At 38.6% G+C, this 24541-nt stretch overlaps 1 protein-coding gene across 1 annotated transcript; it reads right to left on the bottom strand.

Moving 5' to 3' along the window:
• Nucleotides 1–5985: 5985 nt before the first annotated feature.
• On the bottom strand, nucleotides 5986–23512 carry ikzf2 (IKAROS family zinc finger 2). The gene is made up of 8 exons (XM_080498362.1): nucleotides 23377–23512; nucleotides 22190–22236; nucleotides 17053–17154; nucleotides 13899–14090; nucleotides 12484–12651; nucleotides 9380–9517; nucleotides 8298–8429; nucleotides 5986–6892 (listed from the first exon to the last, which is right to left on the bottom strand). The coding sequence occupies exons 2-8, from the start codon at nucleotides 22215–22217 to the stop codon at nucleotides 6084–6086; spliced, it is 1569 nt and encodes a 522-aa protein (XP_080354488.1). The 5' UTR covers nucleotides 22218–22236; nucleotides 23377–23512; the 3' UTR covers nucleotides 5986–6083.
• Nucleotides 23513–24541: the final 1029 nt, after the last annotated feature.

Raw genomic sequence — 24541 nt, 5'->3', positions numbered from 1 at the left:
AATTAAAAACAAAAAAAGTATGTCATATTTTTTTTAAGCAGTTTTAATGGCTTTGAAGGGGGAAATCCATTTTTTTCCCCTGCAATAAAAATAATTTAGAGGGGACAGACATAGACCAGAGTGGAAATAAATCCTCCCAGCACCTTGCCTATATTGCACATGATAAATGACAATTTGGAGAAAAGCCCAAAAATCAGGAGGTGTAGTATCAGAGATGTTAGGCTTGAGAGTGTTTGATTTCAAAGTGTGATAAGTGATGCTCTCTTGAAACTTAAACTGCAGTTACAGTATATAGTGTTTAGTTATAATGGTTTCTGCTGCAAGACAACCTCACCTGTATACAGATTCATTTTATCTTTCCTCATGAAGTTATGCTATGACAGCACGTGTCAGATAGTTTCAGTTAAAAAAATGGTTTCAGATGTTCATTCACACACACACACACACACACACACACACACACACACACACACACACACACACACACACACACACACACACACACACACACACACACACACACACACACACACACACACACACACACACACACACACACACACACACACACACACACACACACACCTTACAAATATATCTTACAAATGTACTTCTGTCTGAGAAACAAAGTGAAGGCAGGTGTGTTTTTCCTGCCCTGAAAGTATGACTCAAGTTGAGATATGATCTAGCTGGTAACAAACAATCAACTGACTGGCAGGTAAATAGAGGATTCTGAAGATGAAAAGATACAGTTTGGGGTCTGTTCAGGCTTTACAATTCCGAGTTCTGCTACCGCCTTCAGGCAGCTTTGATTGTGTGTGTGTGTGTGTGTGTGTGTGTGTGTGTGTGTGTGTGTGTGTGTGTGTGTGTGTGTGTGTGTGTGTGTGTGTGTGTGTGTGTGTGTGTGTGTGTGTGTGTGTAAGATACACAGATTAAAGACATAGGAGGGTGAAAAAGACTGCTCTGACATTTAGAGGCTTCAACAGGCTCCAGCCCACCTGTTCAGAGAGAGGAACAAACACCAGTCATTACACAGTAAACTAAGGCAAGCCTTTAAGGCTGTACAGTATGGTGGAGAAGGTCTGGCTGCACATTACATTTTCACAAATTATTCAAGATAAAACACTTTTTGGGCAGAATGATGTTTTGCTCAGGATGACTTACACTGACATACTCGTACTGAAGTTGCTGACATTTTTGCCTCGTTTCATTTGAATAGTTTTTGCACAACTAAAAAACACAACTGTTAACAGAGTATTATTTTGTAGCTTAACTTTGACATTTTTTTGGTATCGTTAACTGTGGTGGAAAAGTACAGCAAGCGCAAACTCTGCTTTACAATCAAGAAAGACTGGTCTCCGTATACATAAATAAATATCTAAATCCAAACCAGTGGTTTTCCAATTGTTGTGACGGCCTCCCTGAGGAGCACCATAAAGCCTTTTTTCAGCATAGTTGTACTACTTTAAATTTATGAGAGGCAATAATTCTAAAAAGAAAACTTCAGTAAAAAATAGAAAAACAAATTCAAAGTAAGTGGAATGAGAGACAAATTGAAAAAAAAGATAAGATAACCTTTGGTGAAAAACCAAGAGTGCAACAGAAGCGTCCAACTTGCATGAGAAGAGTGATCTTATTAGCAGGTGATAAAAACAATGCAACATTAAAATATGAAAAGGCTCTTTTTGCAATTAACTAAATTTCTGCTTGATGTGTGAAAACACTTGTGTGGCTCACTGTCCTTCAATACCAATATGTGAAAAAGTACATATTACATAAACAAGGAGTAAACATTCACTGATTTTAAATTCAGCTTGAACACCACAAAGGGAATGTTTCAGATAATTTTCCAAATGGATTAATTTGACGAGTACCATCAGTATTTTTTCCCAATGGAAAATATTAGGTTATACATTGCCTCCCAATAAAAGTGCATTGACCAAGCATTTTAACTTAAAAGGCATCTAAATAACATGTAAAGGTTTTTGAATAATTGTGTCATTCAAGAAGGCATTTCAAGTGTGAGACAAGCAGTGATAAGAGAAAGTCATAAGAGAAATACTGCTTCAAGTAAAACATAACAAAACCAATTTCACAAGTCAAACAAAGTCTCTTATGGTCAAATTACCTGATGATCTGTTCACTGTCCAATCATTTGAGTCTGGATTTCAAAGTAGTAACCCGGGCAGAGGATGGTACAGTAAAGTCCAATTGTCTCACATCAGAGCAGTTTTTCCAACAATAAAATGTTTTAATTGCAAGTAAAGTACATTTTGCACGGTCAGAAGAAAATAATGCAAGAGTACATTAGACTTACTGTTTTCCAATGCACAAAACAGGCACAAAAAAAAAAAAAAAAAAGAGCAAAACCATTTCTTTGATAAAGAGAAACCAATGTCTCAGAATTTACATGTTGTTCACAGCAGTGTCTCTTCATACAGGGTCACTGATGTAAAAACAATTTTCCAACTTCCTTCACCATATTCAGTGGTACATGGATTTGGGTCAAGAGAAATTACCAAAGAAATTCAATTGATGTGCATCCTTTTGATAAATAAATCACATATTTTAGGACATAAAAATACACGACCTATGCAAATACCTGAGAGCCCTCACATTGGATAGTCGGAGTCCATATCAGAGTTGATCAATCAGCACACCTTCCTGTATAATTTTGATATGCAATGCCAAAATATACAGTTTATTATTTCTTAAAAAATACAATGCACCCGGAACCCTGCCTTTTACATTTTTGTAAACAATTTTTAAACACATAAAAGGTCACAAAACTATCTGTATCAACATTTCAGCAGAAAAATAGACATTTAGCACACTCACTGTCAAAATGTACAAAAAAAGAAACATCCCCCGCAATTTCCAACAATAATAATGATTTTCAAGTAAAGTCCTCTCTCACCTTTTTTTTTTTTTTTCAACCTTCGTTTGTTCTTATGGCTGCCTCATTTCAAGCTTTTCAATAGAAACAAGCCCTTATGTGCTTTTTACAAGATAACTACGAGAAACCAAATCGAGCAAAAGGTTAGCAGATACCAAGTGAAACCCTTAAGATGGAGAAAAACTGAAAAGATGTTCGATTCAGTTCTTGGTGCATTATTGTTCTCCTGAACGAGGATTAAGAAAAAAGAAAAATCTATTTTAGAGGATAAGTAAAAGGCATGTACATTTTTGAGGACCTGTCTAAGGCTTACCAGAAAACAAATATATACAGAAAAAATACAGGAATGTATAGACTGTATGTCATAGGTAAAGATGTAAACAATCTCCAATGCCAACACTTTACAGACAGTACATTTCTTTTTTTCATTTTTTTTTTTTTTTTTTAATGCTAGCTGGGCACCAATTGCGCATAAAAGAAGCAACATGTAAACAGACAAAAAGCTGCCTTTTGATTACATCGGGAACATAAAAAACAACAGGTAACTGAGTTAAACCTTCAATAATCAATCATAAGTCATAATCCACTGCTTTTGATGTTGGAAAAATCTTGAGAAACTTCTTGTACATTGTAATACAGTTAAAAGATTGTGACGATCAAACAGGGTAGCACAGACCTCGATGAAGACTGCTCTGTGATTGTTCTTCAGAAGACTAACCTGGATTGTGTCAAATCACTGGTTCCCATTCTAACTTCACTATAAAAACTGAGAAACAAAAATAACTCACTGCCTACAATGAGACATAAAGTGCATGATCAACTGTACCAGTCTTATCCGAGTCCCTTCACAGGGGAGAAACTGGCCTCATGGATCAAAATCTGTAATCCTTCAGTGTACTGCAGGTGATCGGGAGATGGAAATCTCCAACTTTTACATTTAATATACAGGAGCTTCAAATGTGAGAGGTTTCTGGAGGTGATTTGGAATGCTACACAGTTTTGGTAAGTACCTTGAGGGCAGTACAACAATAACCACACTGCCCTGCTTCTCCTCTTTGCAAATGGTCACACACAAACATTATGGCAATGCAAAAAAGCACGACGCACGTGCTTGTAGCGGTCTGTATTTACAAACGGTTCTCTCCCGGCTCCATACGGTCCCGTGAGAATAACAGGAAGCCAACAAAATAACCATTCAGCAACAATTGAGCTTCAGTAAAACATCAGTTCTTTCCTGTATTGTTTTCAATCTACAAATCAAATGAAAGACTCAAATCTGATGTACCAGCATGTATGCAATACAATGAAATGCACACACAAACATACAACCAGCCATCCATAGATGGATTCAATAAAAAAAAACAAAAAACAAGAAAACATTAAGTGAGGTACATCAGAGAGGATGCCGAGCTGCATCTTTGTCCGTTTTTGAATCCATTTCTATTAAATACAGCAAAGTTGCTGAATGTCCTTCAGGTTTAAAAGTTTTTCACAAGCATTTTTTTACTATTCTAAACCATTCATGTATATACAAGAGTGATTTAACTCCAAGTGAGTCATCAGGATGTAATATTTTGTGTAGGAGCAACAAAAGAACTAATCAAATGGACAGTTATTTGTGTGGATCACTCCGGAAGCTTAAAAAAAAAAGACAGGATGAAAAGGAGACGGCCATGGCTCAAACTTTTTGAGGTCAACGAGTTTGGGGAACAGTCTTCTTGTGCTTTTCCGTGTGCGTTTCTGCTTCATGATCGATAGTTCTGCCTTTGTCAGTGCAAATTGAATAGAGGCTGAATATAATACTGACATTAAGTGTCAATACAAGCAGCAAATGCAGTTTCACAACCTACAAAGAGAGATTTACAATATCTGACACATAAAAATATATCACTGATGAACATAGTGGTTTAATTTACTCAATTTGCCACTTATCATTTGATTCAGTAATGAACTTATTAACTCAGTTATCTCAACCTATCTACATTTGAAGTCCTCCTTTGTGCAAAAGACATTTGGTCGAATTTATAAAGAAATCAATACATTTGCATATAGATTTGATCGCACAAAGGTTGAGCACTTCTCATAAATGTCTATGACATTGGTCGAGAGCCTGCATAACAGAGTGTGTGCTTGTTTGTTTCTAATATCTGATAGACTAATCCTAACTGTTAAAAGGTCGTTCAAAGAAATAGCACAACCCTGAGTGTGATATTGGGATTTTGACACAGTTTAAAACTGTGAAAAACACCAAAATAACATACAGCTACATGCTAATGGGCACTATATATATATATATATATATATATACACACACAAAAACACACACACACACACACACACACTTTTATTGTGTCTAACTTGTATTGACACTCATCTCTATAGTCTGCATTTAAAGCCTCGTATTGGTGTACCCTTCAGACAATGTAAATAACCTTACACTTACTGAACGCCCTGAAAGACTCTCCAAAGAATAAATGCTGCACTCAATTGACGAGGCAGGTCTAAAGCGTTAATTATTTTGTTGTTACAGCAGTCCAAGTATTAATGGAATTGTAAATCCACTGGTAAATGTCTTAAAAACATACATTGCAATCCTTACTGGATCCATTTTCTTGAGTACCTCATCAATATTTGACAAATAATATTCCAACATTTTTCTGTTTGAGTGGACTGAAGACAATTTTACCTGTTACTGCAGAATAGAAACTCACTTTACCCACCACATAGAGAACACACACACACACACACACACACACACACACACACACACACACACACACACACACACACACACCCACCCCATCTCAGAACCGTTTCATCGCAAGTGAAAAACCATAAGGTTAGGAAGAAGAAAAAAAAACATCTTAAGAGGTCTTAGAAAAACAACAAAAAAATACCTCATTAAAGCAATGTGACAGCTGCTCTGTTGTACGATTCATTTTAAGACAGAAAAAAAACTAAACTTACCTTCCTTCTTGTGTAATATTTAAATAAGTAGAAAATGTGTCTTTGGCCCGTACCTTCATCTGATTGTTCAACTGCTCAGATTCACAAAAAGTAGCTTAAAGAGGAGTCTGTGATTGTGCTACACTTGTCTACAGTGTCATTCAACTCTGCAGTCTCACTCGGGACAAGGAGGGATGTCAAGCTATAGCTCCTGTCGCCGCTATCGTCTTTCCTGTCCTGATTATTGGAAAGTATGCTCGCCGCGGACGATGTGAGAGGAGAATTCATAGCGGTCCTTGCTCCGGTGACCGCAGATGTTGCACTCCAGTGGATCTCTGTATCCATGGCAACCCATGTGAATGGTGTACATGACATGGTCCAGGAAGAGCACTCGACAGTGCTCGCACTGGAAGGCCCGCAACTCGTGACCCTCTCGTCCGAACACCCGCACACCTTCGTGACTTGCCGGCCTTTCGGCGGCGACTCGCATCATCCCACTGCCCACTCCCGTCGCACTCCTGGGCGACGCATCTCGAACTCTCTCACCTGAGAAGACCACCGCCGGACTGGCTCGAGACCTGAGGCCAGGGGGAGCGCTGTTATGGTAAGCGTGCCGGTCTTGAGGGCTGCTGCGAGCCGAGTCAGCAGACTCAACACCACTGTTGCAGGGCGATTCCTCGTTTCCCCGGTGGGGCGGTTTGCCCTGCCTGGCTAAAGCACTGGGGCCATTGGAAGTGGGATGGCTCGGGAACTCGTGCAGGTGAGGCGGCTGTGTTGGCAGTGAGTCACAGTTACCTGGACGCTCGGTGCGATGGCCCAGCGGCAGGACGTGGTGGAAGAGGGGGTTGACCATAGGCACCACATCCGACATTGCAAGAGGAGGGCCTGGATGGTGGAGCATGGGACGTAAAGTTTCCGATCCTAGATATGTGATGGCATTATTGATGGCCTGGTCCATCATATGCGGAGGCATCAATTCCGCCTGCTTTTCATACTTAAGGCCCATCTCGTAGCCTACATCAGGGTAGCCGTAGCGAACCATCTTTTCACCTGTAAAAAAACAAACAAACAAAAAAAACAGCAATTATGTATGCATGTTTTTTTAAATTTTATACTTGAAGTTTATTCGTTTTTTTTCATAAGAACAGAGAAACATATAAACCATACAGCAACATTAACAGTAAACAGTGTCACAGTACATCTGAATTGACAATCATTTTTCTATTACAATTCCAGGCAATTTACATTCTTACAGCATTTGGTACAGCATGTTAAGTTTGTTTTATTACACTGCACAGGTAGTGTGTGTGGTGTGTGGGGATGATCTTATATCTGAAAGTATAGCAGTATTGTCCATTTTGCAAAGTACGACTCCTTTTGTAGGCGTAGCAAGAAGGTCAGTCTTTCCATCTCATGAATCTCCCTGATAACTTCCACCCAATTATCTACTGTAGGTGCATCCTTCTGTAACCATTTACGAGTTAATGCTTTCTTTGCTGAAGCAATCAGTATTTTCAGCAGGTATCTATCATGTCCTGTCATTCCTTCCGGTAAATCACCCAGATAAAGTGTTGTGCATTTTATTGGTATATTCTGCCCAAAAATATGTTGGAGAACTTCCTGAATATTTTCCCAGAATATTTGAATTTTTGGGCACTTCCAAAAAATGCGGTGGTGGTCCGCCCCTATGTATGTATGTTGTGAAGAGGGAGTTGAATTTCAAACTCTTGTAAAGAAAATATTAACTAAGAAAAAAAAAGAAATCAAATTTTGCAAATCAAAAGAAACCAAATCTACTGAATCTCTTGCGTCCTGTTTTTCACATTTTGCACGTGATGTTCAAGTTTAATGAGGTGGAAAGCCCCATCCATCAACTATTGTGCTATTTAACCCCTACAGAACCGGGATGCGGTGAGCTGTTTTCTCTCGATAAGTGCAATAGCAAAGTTACAGGTGTACCTAACCACAAAGAGATTGAGAAAAAAGAAACCATTTCCTCATTGCTCATTCATTCGCTCACTCTGGCTTGTTTGATTTCCATTTCTAATGTGTTAAAAAAAATTATCTGTGCATACAAGTAGGGTAGGCTTGCAAGTTTGGCATTATACTGCATGACTCAAATCATATTAAACTTGGATGCATGATGACAATCTGATGAATCCACTATATGGCTCCAGCAAAACAACACATTTTGACATATTCAATGTGTGTTGCACAAACGAAATAATAAGTTTACCTTAACCTAAAATCACGTTATGTCAAAATTTGGTGGAATCGTGTTTGAAATCTGTTGAGGTAAAAGCCACAGTAACCACATAACAAAAAGAACTCAATTCCAAATTGAAAGCAAGTGAAATAAAAAATACACAACAGTATCTTTTTAGATTTTACCTCTGTAGAACTCCAATATGGTTGCCGATTTGCTAGAAAAAACAAACAAACAAAAGCCCCTCACCCACAAATTTCTGTGGCGTGGTGCTCTTCCTCTTGCCTACATTGCTGTGCAGCCTTTCAATTACAGGAGGCCGATCAAAGGTATGCAAGGAGTTGACTTCTGCCATGGGCCTCGGCTCTTTCACGATGTCGCCTTGTGTGATTGAGAAGCCAAAGAGAAAAGCACATATTAGATGGTAGATAAACAAGTGAAAACACTATACAAGCTAAAATATTGCAGCTTGAGCTTTCAGACAAATGGCAGCCTTTTATTGAGACTTTATTCAACAACACTGTTTGTAAATTGATTTTTAGAGTGACAGACATTAAAGCTTCAAAATACTTGTTCGACAGTGACGGCCTACTTCCCATTTAAAGACTGATCCATTTAGTTTCGAATCCTGAAGTAATGCCGTTTGTTATATTTTCATTGTTGTAACTTTTTAGGTCAAACAACTGATCCTCAAAAGGTCATAGTCATAACTTCTCAGACATAAATCATCGGCTTCCTTTTGACCTCAAAATAATGAAGAAGTCTGAAGAAGTCAAGTTTGTTAAAAGCAACATTCACTGCCAAATACGCTAAGTATCTGTGTCTCAATACATTTCCACTAGGTCAATTTGATCAATCTTTTTCTGCTAATCAACTGTTGTCGGAGGTATTTTAAATTCATAGTCAATGTTTAAGAGCAATACATAGACAATGGAAAGTTTCTTTGAACTTAGTTTTGATCAACTTTTGTTTTTTTCTAAACATTCATTGTGTTGGTTAGGATATTAACATAGTATATTGTGATGGGATGCATGGATGGAACACATGTCTCACAAGGTAGTTCTCATTTACAGTAAATAATTGAATATTTAAATTAACACACTGAATAAGCAGGTGAGCAATTATAAATAGATTCTAAATGGTGTTCGAGGAGAACGGTTGTTGAATATGTATGTAGTAAACACATTCTGATCAATTTAAAGTTGAAATCAGAAAACATTGTAATGGAGAAAAATTTCAATCAGAAATCAATGTGTGTTAAATCCGATTTTGTGATCCGATGGTATGGTTGCTGTACCAGTTCATAGTTAAAATTTCAGTACAAGTTTTACCTGTGTAAGGGCCAGCGTTGGAGGAAGGATCCAAGCCGATACTCTGCAGGTAACTATGGCAGCGCTCTTTGTGCTCCTCCAGAGATGTGCGCTGTTTGTAACTCCGCCCACAGTAGTTACACTTATGTGGCTTGCCAACTAAAAGTGAAGACATTCAAGGGACTGGTGATCAGTTTCATTCACTGCTGCACAGAAAGCGAGTGGGCAGCAGTATTCAGGCAGTGCGTAGTAGTATATGCTGCAATCAGTCACTCGTACAAACAAACCAAAAGTGAGCTTCTGAGATCACGGAGGTTCCACTACTAGTGTGAGGATTCCACACGACCATCGCAAGACAGGCAAAAAAAAGTGGTGGGCGAGAGAGAGAGAGAGAGAGAGAGAAAGCGGCGCCATGAAGACTGCATTTCAAAACACTTTGCTCTGTGAGACGTACAGAGCACTCCCACTGTCGGAGTTGATCATGCATCCCATGGTGGTGGTAGGAAACTGACTCCAAGTTAAACTGCTATGGAGGTGGAGTGTGATTCATTGTGTCAATTCTATTCTATTCAAATCCTTCCTACCTAGACAAGTGGAAAGATGAAGACATGTACTCTGCCTCTACCAAAGTCGGCTCATAAATCCCTTCAAGCATAGAATTGATACTGTCACTTAAAATATTTGCACAAGTTATCTGGATATTTAGTTGTATTTTTATTTGACATGAGGAAGACCATTAAAAATACATCATGAAGACTGTTTAAAAAAAAAGAAAGAAAGAAATTGCAGCACACTATGATAAAAAATAAATGTCACAAAACAATTCACAGCTGAAGTAATACTTCTGTGTTCAGCTATTCTCAGAAGTAATGTGATGACTCATATAGGGTTGCAGGGAGTGAACTGGTGGCTACATAAGCATACCAATGTTACCCAGACTACATCATGAGCAACTTTATAAAGACACCGGCTGGCTGTGCAGATGATCCACTACTTTTCTCAGGCTGAGAATAGAGAAACCAATGATGTTTCACTCTGAAACACGGAGACTCTAGCACATGTACAACGACATGCACACACAGGTGAAGTAAGGTGATACATCACACATCAACATAAGCATCCCATCTCTCACGCAAAGTTATATAAAACACTTCATTTAACGTCTTTTCACCATATGCCCCCCCCCCCCCCCCCAAAAAAAAAGGTGTTTTTTTTTCCCAGTAAATTAATGTGACAGGGATTCATGTGAATAACAAAAACCCACTTGTTACACAATGATATGACCTGTCATAGCTAATCTCGTATCTTTTTTTTTCCATTCTAGTGAATCATGTGATAATAGGTCACACTATATGTCATTCAGCTGTTTTTCTTTTGGTCTATGAACGGCATAGTATTGATCAAAGTCAAACCTGTGGTTTTTTTATAATTTTTTTCTGAGTATGAATGTAAACTGAGACAAAAAAAAAAAGATGTGGTGACTAATGACAAAAGGTTTCAATATTATTGAAGCGTGAGTAGGCGTACCTACAGGGTCACTGCAAGAATACTTATTCAGGGCAATGAAAGAGTGACTTCGGCATTAAACGTCATCATGGAAATAATTTTCTCTGCTGCTTTCTAGCCGTGAAACTCTGACTGTGAAGTAGGCAGTATTAAATCAAGTGTCTCTCTCTTACACACACACACACACAAGCACAGACATACTATAGACTTCATTACTTTTTCATATTTATACAGCCACCCACACACAACCTTGTGCAGATGTTGGATGGACCTGAAGAATGCACCTTTCAGCTGCTATTCTTATTAATGCAAATGGACCACATTGTGAACCCGGACTCACTTGACTGATTGCATTTGGCTCATAAATAGGAACATGCAGCAGTTTAAAATGTGTGAAACAGTTTGCCTCTTCAGTCCTGGTTTTTGCACATTAAGGCTTCACTGATTAACTGAACCTCAGTAAAAAAAACAGAACTTTCGGCGATACATTCAGTACATTCGGCCTTTGGTTGTCCTACATCGTCTTTCGCTTCGAGCTTTCCTGAATTTTCTCATCCGACTTCTCTTGCGGTGCTTTTCACTACACCTGCTCCTCCTGGAGGGATACCAGAGCAGAAATGCCAGACTTGTGGCTCAAAGAGATTAAAGAGTCCCGGGACAGGAGAGAGTCAGGACGGCATGTTTTGGCAACATGGAATTCCTCTAAATTCCCACTGAACAAGAAGAAAAGCTCAATGTTCATGACAGACAATGGTGTTTAAAGTTGTAGCAAACAAAACCAGGTGAACCATAAAAGAAGTAATAGCAGAATAGTGATCGTGGCTGCTGGTAGAAGACAAAATAAATGCGCTAAATAAATAAAAGAGGCATAAGGAAGACGTACAGGTTTCCAAACAAAGGCAACTTGTAAGCAAAGGCACAGACACAATCTATCTTTGTCTCACTGTGGATGAGTAACCCTTTCTGGGGGCATCACAGGCAGAAATGACAGTATTGTCTGACCTTGATTTCAAAGGCGAAACAGAGGGTAAAGCACATCCTCTGATAGGAAAGTGGGTTACAGTTGAGAGAGACAACCAGTGCTCGTCAGGAGTTTCTCAACATACAGATAGTTTCCTCCTAAGCAAGTCAAGCGACTAAGGAACAGCGTGTCCTTGGTACTTAACCACAAAACACTCACTGCACTGTCTGTAGCATGCACGTAAAAAAAAAAAAAAAAAATCTATCCAAAAATAATAAAAGACTACTGGCTTGTGTGCTGAGCATTACATGTGAAAACACTATACCTCTACAAGGCAAGAGGTGCATACAAAGGTGGCAGGTTGCCCTTTTCTTTAAAAATTTTTTTAAGAAATATGAGCAAGGTCTGACTTTATTAAGGTGTAAGTCTGTTTCGAGCTCTTTTATGTATGTTGTGTACACTGATAAAGCACAAATACAAGGAAAGGCATACGAACAAAAACAGAAATAAAGTTACGCTCCAAGTTACAATACAAACAATAAAAAACATGATGTTGGCGGGGTTTTTTTTTCTTTCTTTTTTTTAAGATTTCTTGCATAGAAATCAACACATGTTCTCCAGAAACAGGAAATAGGAAAGAATAGAAGGTGGGACTTGCCTGCATGAGTGCGCAGATGTCCGGTGAGAGCATCGCGTCGCCGGCAGGCATAGCTGCAGAAGGGACATTTGAAGGGTTTTTCACCCGTGTGCAGTTTAATGTGTCGCAGCAGGTTTCCCTTCTGGGTGAACGACACACCACACTGGTTGCACTGGAACGGCCTGTCTCCTGGTGCAAGAGAGCACAAGACATTGAGACCACACTCAACCTGGAGGATATTTTCATGAACATATCGACAAGTCAGAACAAGACAATTCTGTGTACCGAACAGCCATGTGCCGTCGCCAGTGACCGCTACATTATAAAATACTTAATAACGTCTACATCACAGGTAAAATGAGAAAATACACTTTTCAAAAACTAAAGTATTAGTTACTTTTTCACTGCAGGAAAACACATAGTCCATAGCAGACACTTGATTCTATCTACTTCTATTAAACATCCAAGTTAAAAGCACATATCTCAGTGTAACAATGAAATACAATAAAAAATACAGTATGGGAATATGTCTTTATTCAAATGTTCACATGGAACCGGACCTTTGTCAAAAGATTAAACATATGGGCTATAAAACATCCAGATCTAAAGGTTCAAATATCAATAGAGGCTAGAGACTTTAATTTTTTCCCCATATGTAAAGTACAGTATTACTAGATATGAAAGATACAAATAAAAAATGTTTAATGTTGATTTCTTGAAGCAATGCTAAATTCATTTCCACTGCAGGTCAGGAAAGAATGATAAAACTTCAAAGCATTACAAGTATGTTGCAGATTGTTGAAAAACACCTTTGAAAATAATGTGTTTTCTTCTCTTCATCAACCTAAACATTTGAGACATGTAAATAAGAGTGTGGAAGCACACATCTATCGTATACAATCACTGGTGGATTTTCTATCACTTAGGGGTCTTTAAATAAAAGGTAATGTTACACAGCTGTGGGAATATACTGTAATGTATTGAGCCTCTTAAAGATTTGTGTGTCTCGGTCTGACATTGTGTACAGTCAACTATCTCTCAAGTGGACAACCGTCACCTGCTCTTATGGCAAATCTTTTGATCTGCAGCCAGTTGGAAAAGAGAAATATGATCCTAATGCTGTGACAAACAGAGCAGTCATGGCGTCAGTTAAAACAGGTTGCGGGGGATTCCAAGGATATTTTTTCCTTGCTATTAATTCCAAGACTAAACTATTGTCTTCCAAAGAAAAAAAGAAAAGACAGCACTTTACACCCAGAGACGAGGAGAAGGAATTATTTCTGACTCACTGTAGAAACTACATAAACTCTGTATTGATTTTAAAGTTTAGAAAACGAGAAAGTCCATTGTCAATTGGTTTCGAACACATGCGGTGACAAATATGTGTAAAATCCAGTTTCTTTATGATCTTTTAATGTTTGGAATTGGGCTCGTACCGTTTGGGTGGCGATTTCCTGCATCACCAGTGGCATGTGACCCAGATAACCCATCCTGAGTGTTGCTTGGGCTGCTGCTCATGGACTCCTCCAGTGCTGCCGCTTCATCACCTGCTTGGCTTATTTCTTCAGGTGCTGGGCTGCTGTTGTCAGCTTCTTCAGCAATTTCATCCTCTTGCTTGATTGTGAGCTCTGTGATACAAAACACACCACAAGCCGGAGATGCTATGTTTTCAGCAGGTTTTATGGGAGTGTCATTAATGCCTTTTTACCAAACTAAAGCAATCGTGAACCCAGCCTGAACCAGGGCACTGGATGAAAGCTCTACATACAGCTTTACATTACATTTTAAGATCATGTGCTCATTTAAATAATTAGGTTAGGTGACAATGTTTTGGCTATTACTGAAGTACATTTTAGTTAGTAAAAGTAGCAGCAGTAATGCTTGGAAACTGCGTGTTTGTCTCTGTGAAGACAAAACGGACAGTTTTACTCTCTGCCAAACAGGCTATCGTTTAAACAACATTTTGACTCAGAAGTTCAAGTTTGACACAGGATTAGGATGAACTGGCTGGTTGACAAGAAGAGAGAAAGAGACAGAAGATAAAGAAACAGGCTGGTTTGGTTTCTGGCTGTCCCTGGGGAGAAAAGGAGTGTCAGAGGCCCATTGCTAGTTGCTGTTGACTAGCAATGGGAGACTGGCTGGATGACAAGGGCAGATGATTGTGCAATAATATGCGCTTGTGGATGTGGGAGGTGACGGGAAATAACTTTGCTCCTGCAGTGTCTCGTAAGCAGTAGGCAGCAATCCGTAATACACAAAGGTTGTTAGCAGTGCACAATGAATACACCAAAAAAAGTTGCATGTGGCCTATTCAACATACAGAGAGCAACACTTAAGCCCATTCCATTTATAGTTTTGTCCCAAATGTCAGCTGATTGCAAATCTAAAGCTATTTGTAATAGGATGACAAAAATATGTTAAAAAGATGTAGGATAATGAAATGGAGACACAAGAAAGACTAGAAAAAATAAAAATTACTCCATTTTGATTTACACAAAGAGTACAATACATCTACATACGCGTAAGCTGTAATCAACACAAGGGGCTGAACATAGTCCTCACAGATGTGATGAAACGTGACTCAGTTTGTTGCATAGAGTGAAACCCTGACACTTCTAACCCTGGCATGTCGCAGCAGACACTGAACATTTTAAAGAATCAGGCGTAATACGAGCAGTTTCTTTATACCACTTGACTGAAAAACCTTTTTGATGGTCTAATACATTTAGCAAAAAGCTCAGTACTGTCTAAATACAACCCACTGATCCAGATTATCCTGTTTCGGGATCTACAGGGGCCATAATCACAGTGTGAGCACATGTGGTAGTTTTACTGAAGCCTCCCATTCGAAACCTTCCGTCAACTGTCACCTCCGGCTTTGAGGCCACATTCATTTAACTCTCAGAGGCCAGTATGGGTGTATACATTTAGTAATGTATCACTTATAGACTACCGCAATAAGTATTAAGAAAGAATCTCTGTTCCTTGAGCTGATACTGTATGTTTCCAAGGCCACACTTTGTTCACAGGAACACTTATCCCAATACCCAGGTTGCAATCGAGCCTCGTCTTTGACAGCTGTATCCTGGCAACACGAGGCAGACCTGAACGTCCTTGCTATTCAGCTCATTGCATCTTTACATCTGTCTCTCTAGTTTGCCAGAGTGGAATGCATAGAGTGGTCCAATGAGGATACACTTGAAGCGGCTCGCACAACAAAAGCACCAAGGAGAATCACAAGAATTCTTTTTTTTTTTTTTTTAAGGATTTATTTTCAATACTCTTTGAGATCCAGAGCAACACACATTTTCATCTACATAAGGGCACCAAAATCCAGAGGAAAACAAGAATGGGGATCAGCTATGACTGCTTGAGGTGCTGACTGAAAGCAGAAAAATACATTTGTCACGCTTTCGACGCAACCCATCAATAAGCCCGACAGGTAAATTAAAAAAAAGATATCTTCTCTTCAAATTCACAATTTTAAGACTTTTACAGACTTATTCTTAACAGGGGATGCATTGTTGTGCTTCTTTTGTAACATACCCTCAATTAACAAACGTGTTAGGCAACTTCTAAACATGACAACAGCGCTTATCGGTGAAGAGGATCTCCCTGTGAAAACCAATGCCCAGCCCGCCTCCCTGTATCTCTAAACTAGTGGGAGAGGAGCTTCCCTTTTTCTAACTCTTCTCCTCTCTCGCTCTTTGTTTCTCCTTTTCTTACTTTGCTGCTTCATGGTGACATGGCTGGAGATGATCGTAGATACAGGGTCACCTTGCAACACTTCACACCAAGTTTATTGCACTACAATCTACATGACACAACAATTTGAACATGCATCACTGCACAAACAACTTTGTATTGCAGGGCAGTCAGCTTATACATTGTTTATCTATCAATTTGTTTTAATGTTATTACGGTTCCATACTTGATTAAGACACAACATTCAAAAGCAGAGAAAAGCTGGGCCAGCAATGCTTACACATTGAGTGAAACTCCTAACTCACTCCAACATCATACGTGCTTTAGTCACACATGAACTTGTCTGTCATCACATTCAAAGATACTGTTGTCAACACCTTTTGGGATCATAGAACAACAAACAACAAAAAGAGTCTGCTGGAATCGACGAGTTATAGAATTTTACAATGAATAGAACGGACAATTTTGATCTACAGCCTGCAACTGTTAAATTTGTTACATTTCTGGTTTTGAAGTGTGACTTATCTTATTTGAATTGGTCAAACATACTCAGACATTGCTAAAGATATAATTAAAAAAATGTTTTAAATGGCCCCACTGTTTGAAGCTAAGATAATATATTATCTTGTATGTTGTGTCACTTTAAATTTGTAAAGTTGCATATTAAATGCATTACTTCCTGCCTCAGAAAGCTGCTTAATGGGAAAATGGTATACTGAACTGAATTAATGCAGTCATGAGAATGGCAGTCATGGAACGGGTTACAACAGCATATTTAAATACAATAAGAGCGAGACATAAGAGACGGAGAGGGAAAGAGAATGAGTGCGCTGCAGTTATTCACCACAGATCACAGAGAGGTGTATCTGTTAATTGAGCACTCACCACTGGGGGAATTAGGACCCTGAGGAACAGTCTGTCCATTAGGTGCTGACATATCTGCCAACATTCTCGAGTTCTCCTTACCGGGAGAGCACTGTCCGTTACCTGGGAGACACAGAAACAGAGCGATCCTCATTGTGCTTTACAGTGTTGTGCTTGTACAACAAATACCACTGTCGTGTGAAAAAAAAAATACAGTTTAATTATCTAAGATCTTAAATATTCAACCTTTCGCAGTCATATACATTTTGAATATGTAAGTGAACATATTGCATTTTGTACATGAGAATGACTTCTCTTAATTACTTTTGTACAAGCAAAGACGGTCATATATAGTGACAACCAAACGTTTCATCCACTACACAGAGAGGTATGTTACATACTACTTTTTTGTTTTAAAGATCTAGATCTTCTTTTAATCCGGACCTCAGTGGTCAGAATAAAAGGTCAACATGGAGAATGCAGAGGGCAACTGTTTATATGCACCTATGGGAAGCCAACATCCAGCAAAGGTAGATCAGATTGCATCCCATCAGCAGCCTGTACAAAACCCTTGCTATGGATAGCCCAGTGTCCACTCAGAGGGAGAGCAAACCAATCCCTTATCCCCTTACAGCCTGGCCCCGTCAGGGTCACTGAAACAATGCAGTGGCAACAGGCAAACACTGCTTCTGACCCAGGTGTCAGATCCTTTAGGAACCACAACGAGTCATCATTTACCAGCAGCGCAACTAACTTTCTTCAAGAATACTCAACCGTGGAAACAAAAAACCCCACCAAAAAACACAATTTGATGTCACACAACTGCCTCCAGTTCTTACAGTGGATGCACTCACAGATCAAAAGACAGCAATACATTTGAAACTTGTATAAGAATGCCATGTTTCCATTTTGTTAGTGCTGAAATGAATCCTCGAACATGAAAAAGAAATATGTGTCAGATCTCCTGTTGCTTTGACAGCTCAACATAATTTGACAACCTCTTGGGAGGTATTGTTCCATTGTAGTGGCGCGCTCACTCAGTGGGGCTTACTGGGAGACGTTGTCCATGACACAATCCCTGAGTCTGGGCTCGGGTTGCACAGGTTGGGGTTGGAGGAAATCTCAGGTGACCAGCACTGGCAAAGCTGTCCTGAAGACAGGGGTGGCCCAGATTTGTCATGAAGGATTTTCCATTACTGTAACAGATGCTGACAGATGCATGGCCACACCACACCATCGTGATTAAATAGGTTCATAAATGGATCATTTTGGGTTATCCGAGTTCAGACTTCTGGCAGTATGGTCAAAGTAACTTTAAAATGCCATTATATTTTTCTGCATATTCATAACGCAGTCACTTTCAAAGACTTTGAGCTATGTGTCCTCATCTATTACTAGAAATAAAAAAGGGTTACTGCACAATAAAATTTCCTGCAGAAATCTTCTAGTATTCTACTTATTTTCTGATGATGGTGTTTACAGCTACACAATCAGAGTGTTTCCACACAAAAGCTTTAACTTTTGTTTCTAATTTGGATGGGGTCAGAAATGTAAAAGTCTTACTGCTGAGCTAAAACACAACTTCAAACAGACTCCGTTGAACACAGGCCGTGTTGGTGCTCCACGTTTAGAGCTCCATGTGTGAGTCATACCCACATGAACAGTAAGAAGAGGATATCAATCGGTCGAGACTTGCCAGGGAAAAGAGAGTTTGAGTAATATGACAAATTAAGATGGTGTTTACTGCTGACAAATGGAAAGGAACAAATGTGTACACACAAAACCTCGTAGGTGTGATAATTGCTGACTTCATCATTGATGCCAAAGAAATGAGTTTCTACAATACGGTCATCAGCTCAGGATTGACACACAAAGATATTTGTGGTCTTTGAAGGTTTTCAAAACTAAGGACAAGTAGTTTCAAGGACAGTATACCACAGTAATGAAGAGTGATGGTGAAGCTATACATGTCTGCTCGATGACAAAAAGACACAAAGTGGCTCAAAGACACCTATGCCAACCTTCACAAAAGATAATGTTCTGGAGTGAAGGTCATCCAGTCAGTCTTTATGAGAGACGTTGTTATTTTTTCCTGTCAACCTTCAACTCCTCCTTATAGACACCCGAGTCATGAAAGTAACATACAGCACAGACTGTGAACAAAAATATGCAGATACAAGCGCAACCACATATGCATTATTATACCATGCGCCTTCCGGTCTGAGTTGGAGCTCATTATAACTTACATGTGAACGAACTACAGTTTAAATTTACTGTCTGTACAACGAAGAGTTTATGCCAACCGTTAGCGACTGATTTATCCTTGGCAAGTAACAGCTGTTATAACAAACTTGTCTCTGAAAAAATAGGGATAATTTGAGCTTGCAAATCGTGTATTTTCGCCTTCTATATTACCATGATGAAAATAGCAAGATCATGCCTCAAACGAAACCTTCAATCAAAAGAAACTGACTTTTTGTCATAATTTGAGAGGTTTGTTGATGTTATTAAGAATCAAGTGCTCTTGAACGTAGAACATATACTTTACCAATGAAGTATCGACTGATCTTTTTTGATACATGGTGGTATATAAGGTATATATGGTTTTCTCTGGGGTGCACATAGTGAAGAAACCAGAGTGAGCATTTTTGAACAAATAACTTTTGCTTGAATTTTATTATTAAACTTAAATAACTTTATTGAAATGGAATGAAATGTGATCAAAATATATTAAAATAATTTATAACAACCCTACATTTAACAGGAATGACTTTGACTTTGTTTAGGAAATACTGAGACCAGGAAAAGGAAGACAACACCCATGTTCTTCAGAAAAATGGCAACTTGGCATATGGCATTCAGATGCAGTTATTGCACTTTTAACATTGTGAAATACATATTTCATCACCAAACACAGGACTGAGAATGAGAAATACTTAATTAGATGTGAAACAGAAAAGAGCGTGAGTAATTTTTCTGTAAAATTGCAGTTTAAAGTGTATGTGAAAGAGAAATATGCACTTATAATACAGAGCAATAGTGCAAAAAGAGTTTGATATATTAAAAAAAAATTGGGTATTAAACAAGTCGGCACCTTATTGTTCATCAAAACTTTCTTCAAAAAGAAACTTTGTACTGGTTGCAGTAAACATTTGGATTCAAGGCACAATTGAATCCAGCTACAGAAAAGTTAAGAGACATTGTTTTGTCAGTGCAAAAGATAGATTCCCCTGTTTATTACCTGCCTACCTTGTTTAGGAGTATGTTTTATGCCATTTTTCCAAGTCTATCACAAATTAAAACCAAAAACAGTCCATATATTTTTATATGACACCATGTTGCATGTTACAATCTGATATAGATAACATTAGTGTGAAGTATATATCTAGTTACAAATGCTGTTTTTATTATTTCCTTTTAAGTTCCCATTTATTTGCTCTAAACAATGTAAAACACTCAGAGCAACATCCACTTGGCTCAGCGTCTCAGCTCAGAGTGAATCAACCAGCCACGAGCATGAGTATAGCTGATGAAATGGAACTACCGACTGTAATTCTTTAGTCGTTACCGATGTCCAGGGCTCCTTTATATCAAACTTTATCATGACTGGTGTGACTGCAACTGGGAATAAATGGCCTGTTGAAGTATCGAATTTAAATGCCCTCAGTTTTCAAAAAACTTGACCAATGATGAATATGCTTTCATAAGCAAAACGCTTCACTCAAGTCAGGTAGCTGGTCAAGAGTTGTCCATACCAAGCCTTCATAGTATGCCCAGGAAATATTCATCCATTCACCACTAAAATGTAAAAAAAAAAAATAACAAAACATGGCAGAAAGTGTTTTGTTGTACGCAGCCTGCTGTGCGAGGTTGCAAAAGGCAATACAATGCAGCTTGAGTTTAGGATGTAAAATGTGAAGAATTTATATTTGAACTTCAGCAGAACTGGACTTTTATCATGCAAGCTTTTTCATGAAGTTCAATGATTACTTAAGAAAAGGTTCGATTACTCCCGAAAACTTGCAGCAAAGCCAACAGCAAACTTCAGTTCATTGGACATGGATTTGATTTATGTGTTGATAGGCTGGACTCATTACAGGCGTTACAATCCACCGGACTGATTTCAAATGACACACACCTGCAAATCAGCCAGTTATTTTTGTCAGTCCAAGAAATACACTCATTACCACTTCATTAAGTACACTTCTACAAACTCTTGTGATCCAATACATCATTTCTTCTTTTTATTTTTTATTAATTTTGTTGCACATATTGAGTGGTATTTACCACAATTGTTTCATTTTTGTTCGTGTTCAGCGTATGTATATGGCAGTCCGTCTCAACACCACAATCACAAGCTGAATTTACTGCATCACACCGGGCGATAAATGAATACTTAATTTTCAGATATAATTATAGTTTTGTTATGCACAATGCAACAACTGCTACTTCATTAAGTGTGAGTGCATTAATTCCTCAAATCATGCAACCTTCAAGAATTAATGTATTCACTCCTGCTCTTTTTGAAATGTTTTAAACGTCAAAAAAAGATGAAGAATTGATTTGTAAAGTATCATTGAAGAAACAGGCAAAAGAAGAGCAGGGAAAGGAAAAGCCTCCATTATATTCTTCTGCCTCCACCCCTACCGCACCTGCCGAGCGGTCCTACTGACACAAGCCCCCGATGGAGAAATAAAAGTCACCACTTATGTCATCAACAACATGCGTAAACAAGCTAAATGCAGAAGGGGGGGGGGGGGGCAAGGAAAACGTTCAAGAGACTTGCCCAAAGGAAACCAACAAAGGGCAATGGAGCACCACAAAGCGCATATCCAGTATCTGCCGCATTCAACAGGATGTTGCTAATGCACGGGTTTCTCCACCTTTAAAGGGTGAACAGGAAAACAGCTGCACAGGGGGAAAATCCCTTGAAATGTTTACAGATATGTGATTGCAAAATATTGTTTCGGCTTTTCTTTCTTGCATTTAATGAAATTGTTGGAGGAGTTGTGGAAGTCCAGAAAAATAAAACTAAGTCAACGATATAAACGTCCAAAGGTTTTCATGACACCTGTAATCAGCACAGTTTACCAGTCATGTGGCTGTACCAGCTGAAGTTATTGGTCAAACACAGTGCTGTAGAGATATTGGGACTTACTTGCACTGTAGCTATCAGAGGCCTCCATTTCAAGTGCTTTGGGATTGCTGCAAAATGAGGAACAAACCATATTAAGAGAAAAAAAAATATGTAGCACCTTACAACAAAGGTTTAAAAGAAGCCAAAATGAACAGCAATAATCAGTACTATTAAAAGTAACCTTATAAGTGCTATGAACTATCCACTTGTTTAGAATAGTGACTGTATCAAAATACACAGCTTGTAAGAAGAGACACTTCACAGCAGCTACATATTTCTGCACCTTTCTTCTTACAGAAGTAGACCTGCGTATTTAGCGAGCTACCCACTAACTATTTTAAAAATGTGTGAACTGTCATGTTTTAGTTTCACATTCTTCACAAGAAAAGTTCTTCCTTTTCAGAACTATATTGGCGAGTTTAATGGTGCTCATTTTTTTGTAACGTAATGGAGCAGTTCTGTTGTTAATGCTACACTGATGTGAAATGATGTCAACTATTGTCCATGAAAAAAAACAAAAAATTGCTGAAAATGTTCCAAAAAGAAATAGATGGTGTAAGCTGCACGTCATGACATATACACTTGAAACATTTTTTAAAAAGTCGTGAAAAGTAAATGTTAAACGTGTGCATTGAGTTCATTGTACATTTTTTGTAAATAAGGTGTGAAATTGATTTTGTATTAATCAAAATAAATTTTGGGTCAATAATTTGCTCCCGATACGTTTATGTAGTTAAAAGATTTGTTAACTTTGATGAATAGAAAGTTTATGTATTATAATTAGATTTTGATTACACCAGAAAGACTTGTCAGACTTTGCTGAATGCGAAAAGCAGTCTCACACACTTCTACTGTGTCACAGGTGTTGGCTTCTTTGAAAAACATTAAGTTTAACCCTTTCAGAGAAAGAAAAAAAAACCTACAAGTGAACTAAAGAATGACCAATGTACTTTTTGTTTTCATTTTTTTAAAATATTAATTTATAATGTAACCACTATGACACACACACATTATATATATATATTTTTTTAAAGAATTGGTCTGACATGTGTCTGACCTCTTATATAAATATATGAATAAACCTTGGCCACTTTAAATTCATGTCATTTTCTACGTTTCTACTAGCTCATTTGATCCTAAAATTGAAGTGAAATGAGAATACATAAAAGTAACATGCAATACACTTAAAAAGGCATTAATATAGTTACCTTCAAGTGTCTCCCCTGTGCAAAAAAAGGTGATGATTTCAGTCAAGGATGGAGGGAGGGGGTGGCGAGTCGTCTCCACCTCCCTTTAAAGACACAAAAATCTCCAATTTACCTTTGAGCAATAACTCACTGTACTCGCGTATACATATATTTCTTTTTTTGTTTTTCCTCCCAAAAGAACACGTTTCTGTCACAATCCATTAAAATGAAGAAGGAAAAAAAAATAAAAAAAACCTAACAAATCATAAGAGCCCGTTCAGGAAGGCAGAGAAAAAGTTGAGGTGCGCATTCAGAGTCCAACAGGTGTCTGTCGCTGCGTCAATGCGTCCTCTGCGCGCGCCCCGTCGAGTTTTCCTACTTTAACGACCCCGGTGCCTTCTCGTCTGGTCTGATTCAAACTCATAACATTTCTCCACAAGTCTCACAACTGCTGGCCGACTCCTACACGGTGAACTTTCTGCAGTTGGAAAGAAAAGGGGGAAGACTCGAGCTGGTGAGGGAAAGAAAGAGAGGGATGGATCAAACTGGATCCACCGGTTCCTAAGGAATTAGCCATAGCGACAGGGAGCAGCCAAGCTATTTTCAACAGCCAAAGGACTGGAAATCCGTGGGCAGACGACGTTAGAAAAAGCGACTGTGGCGAAGTGACTCAAGGTCGAGCCGGCAGAGCTCCGCGCGTTTTGACTGCCAGCTGCGGACAATGGGAATAATGTGATGTGGTGGATAAATAAACCATGAGGGAAACTGGTGATCTCCACCGCATTAAAACCACACGACAACTAAAGGAATCCACTGCTCCATTAGACACAATAGGAGTTAAAATCCTTCATTTTTTTAATTTATTTTTTTGATAATGTGTAGGCCCACCACTTTCAACATGACTTCCTAGTTAAGTGGCACGACGTGACTTAAGGACGCTAAATTAATATCCATATCAATATGGTGTGGGAGGACAATGTATTCTTGTAAAGCAAGTTAAATCATATGGGTATGGTGCGTTTTACCTGACAGGCAACAGGCATCTCTGAAAATAACCATCAGCTGGGAAAAAAAAAAGAGAGAGAGAGAAAGAAACGTGAGACGAGTTTTGCTGATAGTGGCAAGCGCGCAGTGTTTCAGGTGGCAAGTGATTTAAAAAAAAAAAAAAAAAAATATATATATATAT

Source organism: Blennius ocellaris (assembly GCF_963422515.1).
Source record: "Blennius ocellaris genome assembly, chromosome: 6".
NCBI lineage: Eukaryota > Metazoa > Chordata > Actinopteri > Blenniiformes > Blenniidae > Blennius > Blennius ocellaris.
This window is presented reverse-complemented; position numbering and strand designations above follow the sequence as displayed.